The sequence below is a fragment of the Anas platyrhynchos genome, chromosome 5, assembly GCF_047663525.1.
Source record: "Anas platyrhynchos isolate ZD024472 breed Pekin duck chromosome 5, IASCAAS_PekinDuck_T2T, whole genome shotgun sequence".
In the NCBI taxonomy this organism is placed as follows: Eukaryota; Metazoa; Chordata; class Aves; order Anseriformes; family Anatidae; genus Anas; species Anas platyrhynchos.
The window spans coordinates 31,692,017-31,710,328 of record NC_092591.1 but is presented as its reverse complement, the minus strand read 5'-3'; the positions used below and the strand labels follow the sequence as shown (position 1 = coordinate 31,710,328).

The 18,312-nt window shown below is 62.7% G+C and overlaps 2 protein-coding genes across 3 annotated transcripts; one reads left to right on the top strand and one right to left on the bottom strand.

The window, feature by feature from the left end:
• Positions 1-811: 811 nt before the first annotated feature.
• PKP3 (plakophilin 3) lies at positions 812-11,282 on the top strand. Of its 2 annotated transcripts, none has more exons than XM_027458362.3 (14): positions 812-1,220; positions 3,794-4,001; positions 5,029-5,105; positions 5,313-6,037; positions 6,413-6,536; positions 6,720-6,924; positions 7,168-7,342; positions 7,544-7,661; positions 7,854-8,021; positions 8,375-8,560; positions 8,784-8,937; positions 9,220-9,412; positions 9,778-9,865; positions 10,109-11,282. In XM_027458362.3, exons 1-14 carry the CDS (start codon positions 1,182-1,184, stop codon positions 10,142-10,144), a joined length of 2,496 nt encoding a protein of 831 aa, XP_027314163.3. In that variant the 5' UTR covers positions 812-1,181; the 3' UTR covers positions 10,145-11,282. The 2 variants fall into 2 exon arrangements, with proteins under 2 accessions (XP_027314163.3, XP_038036126.2); XM_038180198.2 differs by having other exon boundaries at positions 822-1,220; positions 3,794-3,986.
• A 135-nt stretch (positions 11,283-11,417) lies between these two features.
• Positions 11,418-16,783, bottom strand: SIGIRR (single Ig and TIR domain containing). The gene is made up of 10 exons (XM_027458363.3): positions 16,575-16,783; positions 14,689-14,825; positions 14,202-14,388; positions 13,991-14,121; positions 13,623-13,763; positions 13,351-13,494; positions 13,130-13,232; positions 12,900-13,050; positions 12,346-12,526; positions 11,418-12,016 (listed from the first exon to the last, which is right to left on the bottom strand). The coding sequence occupies exons 2-10, from the start codon at positions 14,693-14,695 to the stop codon at positions 11,814-11,816; spliced, it is 1,248 nt and encodes a 415-aa protein (XP_027314164.1). The 5' UTR covers positions 14,696-14,825; positions 16,575-16,783; the 3' UTR covers positions 11,418-11,813.
• Positions 16,784-18,312: the final 1,529 nt, after the last annotated feature.

Sequence of the window (18,312 nt, the reverse complement as noted above, 5' to 3'; positions counted from 1 at the left end):
CTTGCCCAGCTGCCCTCGTTTTCGAGCCCTTTTTTAGTGCTTTGTTGTGGGCGAGGGCTTTGCCTGCTGCACCAGGAGGTGGCCTCGGGGCTGAGAAGTCCTGGGCAGGGCAGGCGGCCACACCGACCCCAAAATTCATGGGCAGCGTGATCCCCAAAGCCAATTTTCCTTAGGCACAACTTTTCCAGCTGTCAGAGCGGGCAGTGCTCCTGCTGGAGCTGCTGCTACCAGTGCTGTCACCGCTCACCCCGCTGGGGACACTGAGCCTCTCCGGTGTCAGCTTTGGTAGGGCAGGGGAACCCCAAATGACAGCAGGGCTGGGGCAGTTCCCCTCTTTTTGAGGAGCAAGAGGGAGAGGCCTCTGCTGAGCGGCTCGCCCTGCCCCGGGGGAGTGCTGGATTTGGGCTTGTTGGGTCCTGCGGGATGGGGGGGGACAGAGATGAGTACCAGCCCCAAGCCTGTGGCCCAGCAGCTCTGTAGGGCCGGCTGTGGGGCTGAGCACAGGGGTGGTGGTGGGCAAAGGGGGCTGGCAAGCACTGGGTGCGGTGTGGAGCCGCGGCTCCGGCACTGGTGGGAGAGATGGCCCTGAAACTGGTTTGGCTCGTTTGGAACGCTCCCTTTCGGCTTATCTGGGCTTCAAAGGGCTCCTGCTCAATCCCACACATGCAAACACGCTCCCCGGGAGCCTCTAGGGCAGGGGGGAGCCCCTTGCCCCAAAAGCTGTGTCCCCCTCCCCTGCTTCTGCTCCCTCTTGTCTTCTTCGGAAGCCCCTTGTTGCGCCCGTGGGTGCCCTGTGCTGGGCGGGGGGCTCAATGGCCCACATTGGGCAGGATGCATTAGCCAAAGGGGCACGGTGGTGGGGCCCCAAAGGGCTTTTGGGACCACAGTGGAGGTGACGGGGACTGAGGGACCCGTGGAACCCCACTGATGGCAAGTCACAGAGCCACCGAGAGCCGGAGCCTCGTCACGAGCCCCAAAAGCACGAACTTGGCTGTGAGGCAAGCGGGTTTTTGAGCACACATGCAAAACAACGGTGAAGAGACTGGTTGGGTAAGCTCCCGGGGCGGGCCCTGCCGCGGCCCCACACCCGCCACAGCACAGACGGCAACGCCGACCCCACAGCGGGGTGCTCGGCTCCCCCGAAAGCACCCGGAGGGGCACGCGCCTGGCCGGGAGGGAGGATGCTGCAGGGCACCGGCCCTCCAGGGCCACCCAACAAGGTACGTGCCCGCTGCTCTCGCACACGTGTGGCTGTCCCTGCTGCAGGTTGTCATTGCATTGAGGGGCCGTGGGTCCCACTGGGACGAGCTGGTGGCATCAGCCACCCTTTGGCATCCCCACAGCCAGCTCGTCCAGGTGGCAAGGGGCAGCTCGTGCTGGATGATGGGTCTGTCAGCGGCCAGCTCCTGGCCAGCTTTGGCCAAGCAGCTTTTCTGTCCCTCCCTAAATGTCCTCATGCCTCAGTGTCCCCGCTGTCAAAGGGACACCACGGGCAGGGTGGCCCACGTGCGCTGCGGTGCCGCCAGCCACTCCCTGCCTGAACCGCCAGTGGCACCGGCAGCCACAGGCTCCCTGGGGACCTGCTTTTGGGGACAGGCACCCAGTGGGGCTGAGGGGACAACCTGCCCCCGGGCACGGAGGTCTCACGGGGGGACACGGCGTTAGTTGTGGCACAGAGGAGAGGACAGGGGTGCCTCCAGGGTGCGAGCCAGCTGCTGCTTTGGTGTGTCCACAGAGTTTTTTCATCCCCGCGTCGCTCTGGCTGTGGCCACATCTCCTTGGTTCTGCTCCAAATAGGAACGCTGTGCCGATGTGCTGCTGGTTTTCTTTCTAAGTGCCCCATCCTGAATGATTTTGTGGGGTTGCAGAGCCCCAGCTGCCCGCTTTGGGGGTGCGGAGGCATTGCCTGGGGGGTGTCCCCGAGTCCCTCGGAGCCTGGCATGGGGCCGCGAGCAAGCAGCAACTTGCACAGGGAGAGAACGCCTGCTCCCGGGGCGGGGGGGACGTGATTCATGCGGGCTGGGAGCGCCCTGCCGAGCTCTGCTAACTCGGTGTACCCGTGGGGGTGGCACGAGGTGGGCACGGAGCCGGGAGCGGGGTCTCCTTAGGGCTGCAGACCCCGAAAAGGAAGGATCAGGTGTGATCCCCAAACTTATGAAGCTCCCCAGGGAGAGATGGAGAGGCGGGGGGGGAGTCATCAGTCCCGGGGCACGGTGCTGCGGTGGCCCTGGGGTTTTGGGGTTTGCAGCCACCAGCACCAGGGACCACATCAAAGCAGAGGACAGGCTGCCTGGCCATAAAACGCTCTCCCGCCCAGAATAAGCCGCTGCTCCTGCTGACGGCGGCACATTCCTCCCTGTTCTTTTCCCCCTCCTACCGAAGCACAAAAGCTGCCGTCTGGAGCTGTCATCGCTGGGTGTTGCAAGTCCCGGCCAGCTCACCAGCTGCCAAACCCCAAGACGCTTCTGCCAGGCGGGGCCGGAGCGGGTGACGCTGAGCACCAAAGCCACCGCGGACACCACTCCAACCCCGTCCCGAGGCTGAGGACGTACACAGCTCAGTTCACGAGTGCGTGGCTCAGGGAAAGAATTTGGGCAGAGGGGAAAGCTGTGGTTTACGGCCTGGCACAAGACAAAGCTGTGGGGATTTCGGGAGCGTGCTGGGCTGGGGAAAAGCAGGCGTGCCCCCCAAGCTGGGGTCGGCCAGGGTGGCTGGGTGGGTGGGGCGAGCCTAATTAGTGCCTGTGCACGGCAGCAGCTGAGTCACCCCACATTCATTGCCTCCATGCGCACAGCCACCAGCCCGGCGGCGCTGAGCTGCCCCCTTTGTTGTTATATTTATTATTATTATTGTTGTTTAATTCCCCGGCTGATTTGAAAAGCAAAGCAGGGAGAGCCTGGCCCCTAATTACTGCCCCCTGTGGAGCCCCCTGGTGGGCCAGCCCTGCGCCCCAGCTGGGGTGGGGGGAATTTGGGGGGTGAGGGTCAGTGTTAAGGGGCTGCCTGGGACCTGGGGCTCTCCGAGGAGATGGCACGTGGAGGTCTGAGGCTCACTGGTGGGACTGACCAGGGCTACAAGGAGGCTAGCTGGTGGTCCAGAACCCTTCTGAGCTGCCCTATGTGTGTCTGGGGCTCTCCAGGGGGGTCACCTGGGGTTCTGGGATGGACTGGAGAGGCCATGGGGTGGTGCAGGTCTCACTGCTGGGTCTGTGCTGGGGTCTAGGGCTCGGCAGAGAGACCACACAAAGGTCTGCGGGTCAACAGGGAGGCTGCCCAGGGGTCGGGGGCTCTCCGAGGGTCGGCTGGCAGGACCACATAGGGGTCCACATCTCACTGCTGGCTCAATGCAGGGGTCTGGGGCTTAATGGGGAGCTCCGGGGCTTACTGGTAGGGCAGCTGGTTAGGCTCTGGGGCTTAATGGGGAGCCTGCCAAGGGAGTCACGGTAGCCTGAGGCACGTCCTCCCCCAAACCCCTTTGGGGCAGCCTCCACACCCCTTACACCCTTGTCACCGTGAGGCTGCCCCTTGGCACCTCCACCTGTGGGAACCTCTCGGGGGGGCCTCAATGGTGGCGGGGGGCTCGCGGCCACCTTGTCCAAAGCAGGGACGAGCGGCGGCCGCCGAGGCGTGGCGGCGGCGGGGCGGGCCGGGTGCCTCCCTACGGCTCAGGGAAGGCCCCGCCGCCGCCCTGCCGTGCTCACCTGCGTAGTAGGGCGGCCCCGCTCACCTCGGCCCCGCTCGCCGCCACCGCCACCATGCAGGAGACGAACAACTTCTTGCTCTCGGCCCTGCAGCCCGAGGCCGGCGTCTGCTCGCTGGCTTTGCCCTCCGACCGGCAGCTGGATGGCCGAGGCCGGGAGGCAGCCGAGGCCCAGAGGCTGCGCAGCGCCCGCGTCCAGGAGCAGGTCCGCATCCGAATGCTGCTGCGGGGGCAGGCGGCCGCCGCGCACCCCGAGGCCGCCGTGCTCGACCAGGTCGACGGCAGAGGTGGGAGACCGCCAGGTGGCTTTTTATTATTATTATTATTATTCTTTTGGAGGGGGGTGGGGGGTTCCCCTTTTCCCGTGCCCACACCTGCCCCACACCCCGGAGCAAAGAGGGTGAAGCCTGGGCTGGTTTCCCCCCGTGCCTCAGTTTCCCCCCACCCTGAGGGAAGTGGGGTCCCGCTCCCCGCTTTGTGCTCCCTGGGGATTGCGGGCTGTGCGCCTTCCCCGTCCCTGGGTTCTCAGCGGCGTCTCGCCTTGCTGGCCGGGCTCCAAGCGCCTCCATTTAACGTCTGAGCTCCTGGCCTCCGCCCTGTTGCTTCTCCCCATTGTGCCCTGGGCTGCGCCGCGGCGAGGGGAGAGCCCCCGCGGCACCCCTGGGCTCACCGAGGCTGGGTGTGGGTGCAGGTCACGCTCCCGTTGTGGCCACAGCGCTGGCAGGGTCTCCCTGTCCTCCTCCCTCGTGCCCCGTCCCTGGGACTGGCTTTTGGGGGCTCCCAGCTCTTGCCTTGCTCACCCCTGAGCCCCAAAGCTGTCCCTGTTCCGACACCTGGTGGCACCCACGCCTCAGCACCACTGCTGACGGCCACCCGGTGGGCTGTGGTGGCACGGCTCTGCCTTCTGCAGCCTCCCGCGGCAGGAGGCCATGTCTAAGCGTCCCGGCCAGGGCACAGCAGGCTTCTCTGAGCGCAGATCCCAGCCCGGGTAAGGCCAAGGGGAGCCGTGCTGAGCCACCGTGTCCCTGCCAAGGTAGCAATTACTCCTCTCGCCGTCGGGGCACGATGAAAGGCAGGGAGGCCGTGGGAGGCGCGCTGTCTCCACGGCCTCTTCCTGCTCTCTGTGGCTGGAAGGCAGGCGCATCCCCAGTCCTCCGACTCGCTCATCCCTCTTGCCACTGCCCTGGCACCACGGCAACTCCCAGTGGGGCTCTGCTACCCCTAGGGCAGCAGGGTAGGGGGGCTGCATCGGTCCCAGGCTGCCCAAATGCCTCCCCGTTTGCTTGGATGTGCGCGCACCCCTCACTGCCTCCACCCTCCATCCCGCAGGCGGTCACTACGGCACGACCCTGCGCCCGTCCTTCAGCTCCCGCTCCCAGAGCAATGGCTTGGACTCCAAAAGCTCGGTACGTACTGGGGGGCTCGCTATCTGCCCCTGCACTGGGACCCATCTCCCAGTCAGCCGGGGATGCCCAGCCTCTAGCTGTAGCTTTTCTAGTTGCAACTTAGAGCCGAGGGGGCTCTTGGCTCTGTTCTTCCCTCTGCTCGCGGTGGGGATGGAGGGGACAGGCTCACGGCCATCCTCCCTTAACCCTGTGCTCTCCGCCCTGCAGATGTATCAGTCGATGGCCAAGAAAGATTTTGGCACGCTCAAGGGCAGCAGCTGGTCCTCGCGGTCAGCGGTGGACCTCACGCCGCACAAACGCATGGCGACCATCAGCAACGGGGGCATAGCGAAGGGCCGGGCCTACGGCACCGGCTACGCCATGTCGCAGGCTGCCAACACCTCCCCGCGGCCTAGCTCCTTCCACGAGCGCAACTACCGGGCTCGGCAGAGCTTCGACACGCTGTCACTGCGCTCCCTGCGGCTGGCTGACGGGCCGCTGCCGCCCACCGCCGCGGACGACCGCTACAGCGTCATCTCGGATCAGCTGGACCCCATGGGCCACCGCTCCCTCTACAAGAGCCAAGGCAACGGCGGCTTCACCCGCTCGTACACCTTCGAGAGGCAGATGAGCGCTGGCTCCAACGCCAAGAGCTCCTCCGACTGGCTGGATGGCACCGAGGTGCCCCAGAGCCGCACCATCCGGGCGCCGGCCATGCGCACGCTGCAGCGCTTCCAGAGCAACAACCGCTCCCGGCTCAGCACCAGCTCCTTCGGCAGCATCCAGCCGTCCTCGCAGGCGGGCATCGGGGGCTCCTACATGGGCATGGTGGAGCACAGCTCCCGTGCGCCCTCCGTGCGCAGCCTGGCCGAGTCCAGCCACCACCTCCAGGACCAACGCGGCATGGAGATGTACAACGGGCACAGCACACTGCTCACCCAGCAGTCGGGAGGGTGAGTGCCAAGCAGATGAGTCCTTTGTGTCCTCGTTAGGCACTCGGCTGGTTTAGGGCAAAACCCTCCAGCCCTCCTGGCATCGCCTTGCTGCGAGGGAAGCAGGAGAGGTGAGGTGGTTGGCAGGATTCAGCCCCATAGTGAGGTACCATGGTGTGGAGCGGCCTCTAAGTGCCTTTACCTCCTCTGTGTGCCTTTATCTCCTGCCAGCAGCCCATCCTGAGATGTGAGGGTGGGAAGATGCTCACTCAGCCACAGGAAGGAGTGTGATGGGTTGGCTGGTCTTGGAGATTTGGGACGTGGTGGGGAGCAGAGGTAGAAGACCCTCAGGGGATGTCCTGCCTGGGCTCTTCCTCATCTGCCTGTGGCTTCCAGGTTTGACGACATCGACCTGCCCTCCGCGGTGAAATACCTGATAGCCACTGACCCCAACCTGCAGGTCCTGGGCGCTGCCTACCTCCAGCACAAATGCTACAGCGACAGCAACGCCAAGAAGCAGGTGGGCACCTGCGAACCAAAGGGGATGGGGCTTGGGGCTATCCGTGCTTTCATCGGGTCCCCTGCTCCTCTCTGCTGCCGTGGGGCGCTCCTGGAGGGGTGAAAGAGGTGGAAGGAGCCCCAGACCCCAAGCGAAAGGGAGAGGGGCTTGGCCTCTCAACCCATCTGGCCTCTCCCCTCGCAGGCCCGCAGCCTCCAGGCCATGCCCAAGCTGGTGAAGCTCTTCAACAGCCCCAACCAGGAGGTGCAGCGCCACGCCACCGGCGCCATGCGCAACCTCATCTACGACAACGCCGAGAACAAGCTGGCGCTGGTGGAGGAGAACGGCATCTACGAGCTCATGAGGACGCTGCGGGAGCCCGACGATGAGCTCCGCAAGAACGTCACAGGTCAGAGATGGCCACAGGGGCAGGCAGGGGTCCTCCTGGCGTGAGATGGGTCTGATCCACCCCCGCCTTGGTGGGGACAACTTCTTTGCATTGTCGGCACCCAGCTGGGTGGTCTCCCCCGCCACGAGCTGTCCCGTTGCTGTGCCTGGCTGTGGGTGGCCAGTGTGAGCCCTGGGGAGGTGGGTCAGGGTGGGCATGCTCTCCAGCTGTCCCCAGGTCTGAGGATCCCTCTCCTCTGTGCAGGGATCCTGTGGAATCTCTCCTCCAGCGACAACCTGAAGGATCGCCTGGCCCGGGACACGCTGGAGCAGCTCACAGACCTCGTGCTGGTCCCCCTCTCTGGGCTGGGTGGCTCAGGTGTCATCCAGCAAAACCCCTCCGAGGCAGAGATCTTCTACAACTCCACGGGCTTCCTCAGGTACCTGCTCCACTCCTGCTGAGGGTAAAGGTCCCTAGGGCTTGTTTCTGGGGTCCCAATCCTTTGCAGCTCTGGTGCATCAAGGCAAAGTGTTGTCAGCCCCGTGGCTTTAGCTGCCTTCCCCGCAGAGTTGGGGCACCAGGAGGTGGTGGTCAGGGGAAATCCCCTTCTTGCTGTGATGGATCCCTGTTCCCCTCCCAGGAATCTCAGCTCTGCCAGCCAGCAGACCCGGCAGAAGATGCGTGAGTGCCACGGGCTGGTGGATTCCATGATCCACTATGTGAACAGCTCCCTGGAGGTGGGCAAGTCGGAGGACAAGGTGAGCCCTGGGATTTGCTCTGGGTATGTCCAAGCTTACTGGGCACAGCGGGGTGCTGCCAGCCTTGGTGCCATTGGTGTGACTCTGGCCGTGGATCCCCAGTAGGGACCCCCTGTGACTGCCCCCCAGGGGATGTGCCCACGCTCTGTGCTCTCCAGGACTGACCCCTCTGTGCCCTGTTTCTCTCCCCAGAGCGTGGAGAATGCAGTCTGTGTCCTGCGAAACCTCTCCTACCGCCTGTACGACGAAATGCCCCCCTCCTCCCTCCAGCGCCTGGAGGGCCACCGCAGGAACAACGGTGGCACCATGACGGGGGAGCTGGTGGGCTGCTTCAGCCCCCAGAGCAAGAAAGCACGTGAGGTCAGTGGCAGGGAGAGGGCGATTTTGGGGAGGGGGTCACCCTTTTTGTGCTGTGCCAGCCGCATCATCCGGGGCAGGGAAGCAGCTGGTGGATGTGATGACAGCGGGGTGGAGGTGGACGCTGGCCTTGGCTGCTGGGTGGGACAGACGGGTGAGCTCAGCAGAGGGTGAATCAGATGGCACTTGCGTGTGGCAATGGGTGCCAGCCCTCCCCATGCCGAAGGGTGTGACCTGCCGGGTCCCTGTCAGGTCCTGGAGGTGCCCGTGCACACGGGGGGATGCCAAGGGCAAGGGGCACTGTGGAGGGGACACCCCTCTAGGTCTAACACTGCACCCTGTCCCCATCCCTGCAGCACTACCTGAACGCGGACATCGTCACCTTCACAGAGGTCTCCAAGGACCCCAAGGGCATGGAGTGGCTCTGGAACCCACAGATCGTGGGCATCTACAACCGGCTGCTGCAGCGCTGCGAGCTCAACAAGCACACGACCGAGGCAGCCTCGGGCGCCCTGCAGAACATCACTGCTGGGGACCGCAGGGTGAGGACACATGAGGGGAGCATCCCCTGGGCTTGTCCCATCTCGCTGGGCTGTTCCTGCTGATCACTGGAGGGACGTGGCCACCACACTCCTCGCCAGCCCGGTCATCTGGCCACGCTGGGCAAGGAGGGGAGGAGGAGGGGAGGAGGAGGAATGGGGTGGGAGGAGGTGGGTGCCTGGTGATCCTAACGGGTGTCTCCACCGTGTGTTTTTGCCCCTGCAGTGGGCGGGCGTGCTGAGCCGGCTGGCCTTGGAGCAGGAGCGCATCCTGAACCCCGTCCTGGACCGCGTGCGCACTGCCGACCACCACCAGCTGCGCTCGCTGACGGGGCTCATCCGCAACCTGTCCCGCCACGCGCGCAACAAGGACGAGATGTGTGAGTGCCAGGGAGGGCCGGGCAGGGCTGGGGCTGGACGCTCTCCACCCTTTTTGATCCTCGGTTTGGCCTCTGGTTACCTGCGGGCGTGTCTCAGCACCTTCCTGCCTGCTGAGCTCACAGCTAGAGGCAGGCAGAGTGCTGGCATGCGAGGTGTCCTCCCTGTTCCCTGTTCCCCAAACGTCTCCTGTGTGCTCTGCTCTGCCTCAGCCCCGCCATCTCGCTTGATTTGTCCTTGTCACACCTCCCCCGGGGCTTTGACATGTTGCCTTTGCCCCCCAGCAACCAAGGTGGTCAGCCACTTGATTGAGAAGCTGCCAGGGAGCGTTGGGGACAAGGCACCTCCTGCTGACGTTATCGTGAACATCATTGCCGTGCTCAACAACCTGGTGGTGGAGAGCCCCATGGCAGCCCGCGACATCGTCTACTTCGATGGCCTCAGGAAGCTCTTCTACATCAAGAAGAGAAGGGACAGGTGGGAGCTCCCTCTCCTAGCTTGGACCTGCAGTCCTGTCCTGCTCTTCCCCTTCTTCCCCTGCTCCAGCGAGGTGGACGAGGCTCACAACCAGCCTCCCTTCCCTTCCCTTGGTGTTGGGAATCCCCAGAGCAGCACAGAGTGCCCTCTAGGCTGGCCTCCATCCCTTTACAGCCTCCTTGGGACACCCCATGGTGGGGTTGCCTGTTGCAGCCACCCAGCCCGTTGTGGTGGGCCCCAGCCTGTAGTCTTCTGCCTCTTTCCCCTAAGTCCTTGGCCCTCCTGGGGTGGTATCCGTGGGCTGGTGGGCAGCACCCCGTGCCTGGTGGCACCCAAAAACTCATCGCAGCCTCTCTCTGCTCCAGCTCGGACAACGAGAAGTCATCCAGAGCGGCGGCCAGCCTCCTGGGCAACATGTGGCAGTACACCAAGCTCCACCGGGACTTCAAGGTGGTACGTACCTCCCTCCTGTGGGGTCCTGGGGTGGAGCCCAAGGGAGCCAGGGCCAGGGCCTTCGCCCTGGAAAACCGAGCCACCCAGATGCATCCGGGCACACCGCTTGCTCAGCCTCTCTGCCTTTGCCTCCTGAAGAGGTGGGGACATCCCCACGGCATCATCCCCTTGGTGGCAGGCACCTAGAGGAGCGGGGACAGCGGTGTCCCCGCGGCGTGTGACAGGTGACCTGTTCTCTTGCAGAAGGGGTACCGGAAGGAGGACTTCCTCAGCCTGTAAGGACAAACCCTGAGAGAAGGGACTGCACAGCCCTTCCTCTCCCTGCTGGGACGCTCCTCGCTGCCTCCTGTGCCCTGGGGAAGCTGCTCGCCACAGGACCCTGCTGCGTAGCGTAGTCCCCGGCTGCTCCTTGCACCCCTCGTGCCTGCAACCCCTCTGCTGGGCACCCTGTTCCTGGGCTGGAGACGCAGGTGCTGCAAAGCCCCCCCCTCCCTCCTTCCTGCGCCAATTCAAGCTCGTCTCGTGGCTTGGCCGAGGAGCAGAAGCTCTGGGGAGGCTCCTGCAAAGCAGTGCTGGTGGCGAGGGGGGCTTTTGAGGGAATTTCTCTTCCAGCTCCCCCCCACTAATAGGGCCGAGCTCCCCAAATCGCAGCGTGCCGGGTGCCTGTGCCACTGGTCCTGCCCTGGCTGCACGGGGACGGGGCTTTGCACAATGCAGGGAGCCTGGGGAGGGGGCAAGGTGGCTGCTGTTGGCTCCCCAGATTTTGAAAGGAGCTGGGACTGGCTTCAGTGCTGTGGTTTTCAGTCCTCCCTTTGCTGGGGGCTCCACCTGGAGATGTGCCTGAGGCTGCCCGTGCCCCCGCTGCGGGAAGATGGGCTGTCCCCATCCCTGCACCCCACAGGGACCATTTGGGGCACTGCTGCTGCTCTGTTAAGGGCTTGGGGTTGGGGCTGGTGCTGCGTAAGCAGGATCTGGGCAGGGCCAGACAGCTCGTGTTTGCTGGGCGGTGTCTCCCCATGGGGTGGGGAGATGCCCTCGGTGCCCGGCGCGGGCTGGCGCCAGCATGGGTCCAAAGCTCACTTTGCAGAGGCAGAGGCCGGGTTGGGGCGTGCGGGGAAGGGCTGGGGGTCGCTTGGGTCTGCCAGGGGGTTTGGGGCTGGTAGGGGGAGCCCTGCGCTTGGGGTGTGCTGCGCGCCCTGTCTGGGAAACGGGGTAGAGTATAGGTACAGGGGGTGGGGGGCAGGCAGGGGAGGGGAGAGCAGGCAGCGCTGCCAGGAGGGGCTGCAGCAGCCCCCGATGCGGCTGTCCTGGCACGCCTGGGCCCAGCGAGGTCCGGGGGATCCGTTTGTCTCCCCAGCTCTCCGTGTCCAAGCTCCCCGAGCACTGTGTATCCCCGAAATAAAGGCCTTGAACAACAGCCCTGCGCCTGCTGGAGGGGAGGAGAGGGCCCGCGGGGTGCTGGCGTGGGGGAGCTTGGCCCTGTGCTGCCATCACGCTCATCCTGTTTGGGACACCAGTGCCACCCATGTCCCTGCAGACAGACCAGGGCTGCTCCAAGCAGCAGCGTTTTATTGCCACTGGGATTCGGGTGCTGCAGCCGGCGGTGCTACGGCTGCTCCCAGTGGTTTTCCAGCCCAGGCCACTGGAGGCATGAGGGGAAAAGGGACAGAAGTGCACGCTGCTTCTTGGAGGGCATCGTCAATCCCCAAATTTGTCCGTTAGGTGGAAAAAATGTCCCTTCCACCCGTGGCAAGGGAGGGGGACCCAGCACCCAAGGGTGCCCAGGCCCTGCGGTGGTTTTCAAGCAGAGAACGTGCTGCTAGAAGGAGCCAGCTCCTCTCTTCCCAGTGCTGGTCCAGCCACAGCACTTGGGATCCTCCAGCTGCAACCTGGCTCCATGCAGTCCTGCGGAGCAGGGGGGCACCCCGTTTCCCCGTCGTGGCCCTGCTCAGATGTCATCCTCCGTCACCAGGCAGTAGAAGTCTGTGCGGGCGCCGTAGTTGCGCGAGCCCAGGTCTGAGATGTCGATCTCGGCTCTGTGCCCATCCCTCTGCTGCGTGTCCTCCGGCGGGCCGGCGGCCAAAGCTGCGGGCACCCCGAGGCTGCTGACGTGGGGAGGTGGGGGTCCTCTGAAAAGGTATCCACGGAGGCCTGGAAGGAGTTGGGGAGATGGGTTAGGTGTTGGGGAAGTGGCTCAAGTCAACGTTACCACTACAGCAGTGTAAATGTAGCCCAAAGGGGCAAGCTGTGAGGCTGGCCCCATTCTGAGCAGCCCCTCTGACCCCCCCAACCCACTGGCACAGGCTCAAAAGGATCCTTCAGGGCCCTGCCAATAAAATTAACACCTCTGTACCCCAGGGCTAGCAAACTTCTGCCCTTGTGCATCGCACAGAGAGACAGCAGGCAGGTGACCCCTAGCACGTGTCTGCCCGTCCCCAGCACATCTGTCCCCAGTGGGAGAGGAGGTGGAGGACACAAACCTGCACCCAGGTCTCCGTCGGGGTGGGGGTCCCCACGGCTGTCCAGGTAGCTGCTGTGCAGGATCAGCATGGGGTCCTTGTCCTCCTGCAGCTGGGTCTGCGGGTCCCCCATGGTCCTCTGGAAGGACACCTTGCGGGGCAGGGCCAGGCACAGCTCTTTCCAGAAGTCCGATGACGGGGTCTGCGTGGGGTAAGAAGGGACCCAGTTGAATTAGGACTGCAGCAAAGCCCAGCCCAGCCCGTGTGGGGCTGTGGCAGGCTCTGTGGGGCTCGGCTCTCTCTCTCTGGAGCTGGGAGCTCAGCCAAGGTGAGAGCTGTGCTCCCGGCATGGCAGCGTGCCCGCATGGCGGCAGAGAAACCGGCCCAACCTGCTGCATGCAGCTCATGGCCCGGCCCTGAGACGTGAGCAGCCACGGCAGCATGGGGACAAAGTTTTGCTGCTTCGGCTGGGGGACGCCCCGGAGCAGGACAGGGCTCCTGATCACTGAGTGTACGCAAAATGGGGCACTTTTATCCAAAAGGGGGGTGCTGGCAGGGTGGGACCTCGCTCTTACCATGGAGCCAGCACGCCACACCAGCAAGGTCACCAGGTTCCTGTGCTGCTTCAGCAGGCTGATGGCAGGGTGCGTGATCTCCCGGTACTGGCTCTCGAAGACGATGAAGATGGGTTTCTTGGAGAGCTCCAGCAACCTCCAAAGGCCTTCCCTGTGAGTCAGGCATGGGGCAGGAGGGTGAGGGCCCACTGCCTCCTCTCCCCGAGGAGCTGACAGGAGCAGGTTCGTACCTGAAGCTGCTGTTGCACCAGTCTTGCTCCAGATAGGCCACGGAGAGGACTACGATGAGGCGCCGGCACCGACTTACGTTCATGATCAGGTCGGCTGATGGCTCTGTGTGGGAGAGAGACAAGCAGCTCAGCCCTTCCCCTGTCCCCTCTTGGTTTCCAAGCCCAGGTGTCCCTCTGCCCAGCCCCACAGAGGGCTGGGTGGGCATCAGCTGGGTGCCTACCAGCGTTGGGCAGGATGTTCTGCTCGTCCAGGAAGAGCTTGTAGCCATAGCGGTTCTCCAGCTGTGGCTTCACGATGAAGTGGACGAACTTGCGGTCATCCGGGGCGGTGGCGTGGGACACGTAGGCATCATACAGCTTCCCATCTGGGGAGGCAGTGACCATGGGGAAAAGGGGAGCCTATCTTGGGGTGGGGGCTTTGCACATTGCTGAGCCCCTGGCCCAGGGGAGGCTTGTCCTAAGGGGGGCACCATGTCCTCTACGCCCTTCTCACCGTTTATCTCCAGCTCGCCGTAGCGGTTCCTGTACCAGAGGAGCACGCTCAGGCGGCACCTGACGTAGAGCCCCGCCAGCAGCACCAGGAGGGCCAGGACCATGAGGGCTGCCAGCACCGCACTCACGTGCCCCGCGGCCTCTGCAAGGATGGGGAAGGGGACAGTGAGCGGTCAGTGGCTCCAGATGCAGGCTTCTGGGTTTAATGTATGGTGCTCTGCACCCCAACATGCAGCCGTGTCCCCAGCGCCTGCTTTGTGATACCCATGGGGCTGCTGTGGCCACCCTCCGTGACCACCTTCCTCCTGGGTGTCCTTTCTTTGTCCCCTGCCCTGTCCCCACCAGAACTTGGTCCCCATGTGCCCCTACCCTCTCGCCGCAGGGTGAAGGTGGCCGTGGCGTTGCTGACCCAGCAGGCAAACACCCCAAAGTCAGCATCATGCGTGAGGTTGACCTGCAGGACGGTGGCGAGGAGGTGCTCCGAGGCATTTTGGCCAAACCTGGAGAGAGAAGGAGCTCCCGTGGGTTGGGCAACCCAGACAGACAGGCAGGCAGACGTACCCTGGGGCAGGCTACTTACCAAGTGGTGTCTTGGCTGCTCTCGCTGCCCAGCCACTGCCCGTCTTTGGTCCAGGAGGAGACAGGCTCGCAGTGCTCAGTGGCTGCCCAGCGCACGGTGCAGTTCAGGGCTATCCGGCTCCCCAGCGCCAGCACCAGCGTCTCATTGGCAGCAGGCGCAAGAAGTTCAGGAGGCACGCTGCAAAGGGCTAGGGGCACAGTGGGAAGGGAGTTTCAGAGGGGAAAGCCATCAGGGATACACCTTCCAGCAGCGTGGAAAGCACGACAGCCCCGTAGCCAGCCCAGCTCCCCCAGAAAAACAAGCTCAGCCGCCGGGGTCTGGCAGCAAGCACCGATTGCAGCTGCGCTGCAGCAGGCTGGGCCGGTTTTTGGGGCTTGGACAGCCCCTCACCCACCCCCGGAGCAACAAGCAGGACCTCTGCCATGCCCAAGGAGCACGGGGTCCTCCCCAGCTGAAAAAATGTGAAATGTTTCATTTTGCAGCCTACCTGCCATGGTTAGGAGAGATCAGCTGCTGGCATTGCTGGCGGGCCACCCGTGGCAGGAGGGCCCCTGCGGCGTGCCGTCTGCCGGGGGGGGCAAAGTTCTCCTGCCGCTGCCACCACTGCCGCGGGGCAGACTGGGGCTGGGAGAGATGAGAAACAGTTCCGTGAGCACTGGGTGCTCTTTCCTGGGTTGGCATAACGCTGGGCAAGTGCCCTATTCCCCCCCTGTAGCAGTTTGGGGTCACGGGGTGGTGGGTGCCACCGTGGGGCGAAGCCAAAGCACAGCCAGTAAGTCACCTGCTCTGCCTGCACAGTGCTAACTCACAGCCTGCAAATTCCTGGTCAGGAGGCGATTAATGACCAACTAAGGGCTGTGGGGCATTAAAAACATGGCTTTGGGACAATGTTCCACCAGCTAAAACCAGCCAGAGGCCACGGTCTGAACACAGCCACTTGTCGAGGTGTGCAAGCGGGGGACCCTCCTCCGTGCCGCACGGCTTGGCCACGGTGCTGCTTTCAGCCCAAGGTGCCCATTGAGATTGCAAATTAAGCCATGGGGTGGTTTATTTATAGCAGCACGGGCTCCCTATCTCGTGAGCGTTCATACCGTTGAGCTAATCTAAATGGGTGCAGTGCTCCTGGCCACATTAGGAGGCTTGGTGCGGTGCTGCCCTGTGGCCGTGCCCGGGGAGAGGCGCAGCCACACAACATGCCCTGCGTGTTTAGTGTCTTGGGGACCAGCCCCCGGCTGGCATCGCACGACCAGAGGCTGCAATCAACCCAGGGGAAGAAAGGGAACCAGGGAGGACACCCCGCACCCTGCTGATAGCTCGCAGAGGCACCAGGAGCAAACGGTGAAGCAGAGCCTGGCGGTGGGGCTGGGCTCCTCTGTCCCAAGACGCCCGCAGAGCCCCCAGTGCGGGTGTTGTGCCTGCCGGGGCTGATGTGGGAATAGCAAGGACGTCACGTTGTCGGTGTTTCTGCCAGGCAGCGCGACCGTAAACACACCCAGCATAACTGCTGGGGCCAGCAGGGGTAAAAATCCTCCTTGGCTGCCTCTTTGCCCCAGCCCTTCACCACTCAAACTGGTTTTGAAATGATCAAACCCAGTTTGTCCCCAGAGAAGCCATGCTGGGACGCTGCTGGGAGTGGGGACGGAGGCACCTTGCTTCCCTTTGGCACAGAGGCCCTGGTGCCAGGTGAAGTTGGGGATCAAGGTACACAGGAAACACTTGAGCAGCTGAACAATACCTGAAATATTAACTGGGTGTCTCCGTGATTAACTGGGTTTCTCCATGATAGAAGAGCAGGGGCTGGAGATGAGCCCCCCTCCCCTACCTGGCTGTATTGGGGTGCCGTGGGGCTTTCCCTGCCTGGTGGGATGCTCAGCCTGCACTTCGTCCAGCCCAGATAGGTCACTCTCACATCATTTCATCACTGCAAATATTAAGTCCCATCAAAATGTGGGCTTGCCAGAGAGCTGAGGGAAGCCCTCGATGCCTCCCTAGTCCCATGGGGAGGGACAGCTGGGGCTCCTTTGTTCTGGGGCCCAAAATGAGTGCCCAGAGGGCAGCTCAGTGTAGGGCTGGAGGAGGAGCACAGGGCAACGTGTAGCACGCTCCCATTTCCTATGTCTTGGGATAAGGAACAGGCCGGATTTGTAGCAATCTGAGCTCAATGGTTGGGCTGTGGCATCCCCCCAGAGCAAAGCCATGGAGAGAGCAAGATGAGCAGGGAAGCATGGCAGCAGAGGAGCAAGCAGCAAAGATGGAAGCTGTCTGGGGAGCCAGAGGAGAGCGGTGGGGCTTGTGGGGAGAGGACAAGACCCTACAGACCCTGTCCGAGACAACCTCGACGCGGAAAGGGAAGCAGCGGAGAGCTGCATTTACCTTCAGGAGCTTCCTCAGGCTGCGGGCTCCCTGCCAGCTGCCTCCCTCCTGCGCCGCTTGAGCCGACTGGACCTGCCGGACCAGTGCTTGCTGGAGTTTTTTTTTCTCCTTTTTTTTTTTTTATTTATTATTTTCCCCCCTCCCCGGTTCAGCCCGTGCCCTTTGCTGGGTTCCCCTGCCGCCCCAATCGCTGGGCGCCAGGCCTGCAGGAGGAGTTGGCCGTTCCTCCCTCCCTCCTGCTGCTCCACCTCCACCTGAACCTGTTGGAGAAAAAAAAAATAACTTTGGCATTATGGGAGGGGAAAAAAGACGGAAAAAAAAAAAGGAGGGAGAAAAAAGGAGAAGGAAGGCAAGTCGTGCACCCTGCCAACCAAGCAGCCCCCGGGGATTTGGGTGCATGCAGGAGGAAATTCCCCCCGGCTCCCTGTGGCTGGAAAAGCCCGTGGAGGCGTTGGGATGAGGCAAAACCTGCATCCACCGGTAACACCGGCTCCCCAGGCCACAGAGGGGAGGTCACAGGCACTGACTTGATGCCCAGGGTGCATTTTGGGGACAGGGTTTGCAGAGCACCCAGAAACTCGGTGCTCTGGGGCTCCATCAAGGTGAGGTACTGATGGCGGGGCGCAGACATGGCCAGGAGGGTGGCAGCTGTGCCCGAAGGATCTCTGCAGGAACAAGTGGGTAATGTGGGGTCAGCTTGCAGTGGGGAACCGGGGCTGGGTGAGACGTGGCTGCTGATGAGCAGCAGGTGACAGCTGTGATATGTCCCAAGGAGGTAAATATTAGAACTGCGGCACGCGCAGGCACGGGTTATGTTTGTAGCTGCGGTGATGTTTGGTGCAGTGAATGACCACTGTAAGGACATTGCAGTCCTGACCTGCTGCCTGAGGACCTGGCTGTGCCCGAGAGCACCAAAATCAGTGTCTTCAGTGAGGTCATCACACAGTTTGGGGCTGAAAAGGGAAGAAAAGCACCTATTTCCTCTTGAAACACCCTGCTCCCGTGGAGAGTGATGGTGGTGGGAGCGGTAAGAACTGCTGGGTGTCTCTCACCGCTGGACTTTCCTAGAAATAAATTAATACAGCGACCACCAGGCAGCATCGTGGCACGAGAAGGGCAGAAATTGGGGACAGTTCTGGCTTCTGGGGGATTTTGGTGGGACGGCTGTGTGGTAGGGATGCACAGAGGCAGGAAGATGTAGGGAGATGGCGTCATGGCCCCAATGCTTCACCTTCTGGTTGTTATTTTTTTCTATGTTTTAAGTGCTGATTTTTTTTTTTTTTTTACTTTCAAAATGCATATATAGCTTTTTTTTATATTATTTAAATTAAGTTTAATTTTTTTAAAAAAGGCTTTTCTAGGGTCTTCTGCACAGGTGGCCTGCCGTTGCTCTATCCCCAGCGCAGCTCCTTCTGTCTGCAGCTCATCAGATAGCCGTTGAAAAAAATAAAATTGTTAAAAACTATGAAAAAAAAAAATCCCAAATCCTGCCCGCACAGGTCAGCGTGTGCCCCCCCCCCCCCCCCCGTTTCCACGGCAACCGCCCGCCGGCGGGCTGGCAATGGCTGCCGCCCCGCGCGGGGCACGCCGGGAGTTGTAGTCCCTCCCTTCCCCTCCCCTCCCCGAGCCATTTAAACCCTGAGGGAAAAGTTTGGGTGTAAAAAGGAAAAGGGGTGTATAGAGGGACTGGGGTTGTGTTTGTGTGCGGCTGGTGCTCCTCGCCATAGGGTTTGTGGTC

Excerpts from the sequence above, each read along its gene's own strand:
- PKP3 (XM_027458362.3), top strand. The coding sequence starts at position 1,182 with ATGCTGCAGGGCACCGGCCCTCCAGGGCCACCCAACAAG. Across the intron at positions 6,038-6,412 it reads CTCACCCAGCAGTCGGGAGG|GTTTGACGACATCGACCTGC; the intron begins GTGAGTGCCAAG and ends TGTGGCTTCCAG. Across the intron at positions 7,662-7,853 it reads TGGGCAAGTCGGAGGACAAG|AGCGTGGAGAATGCAGTCTG; the intron begins GTGAGCCCTGGG and ends TTCTCTCCCCAG.
- SIGIRR (XM_027458363.3), bottom strand. Across the intron at positions 13,233-13,350 it reads GAACATCCTGCCCAACGCTG|AGCCATCAGCCGACCTGATC; the intron begins GTAGGCACCCAG and ends TCTCCCACACAG. Across the intron at positions 12,017-12,345 it reads CGACGGAGACCTGGGTGCAG|GCCTCCGTGGATACCTTTTC; the intron begins GTTTGTGTCCTC and ends AACTCCTTCCAG.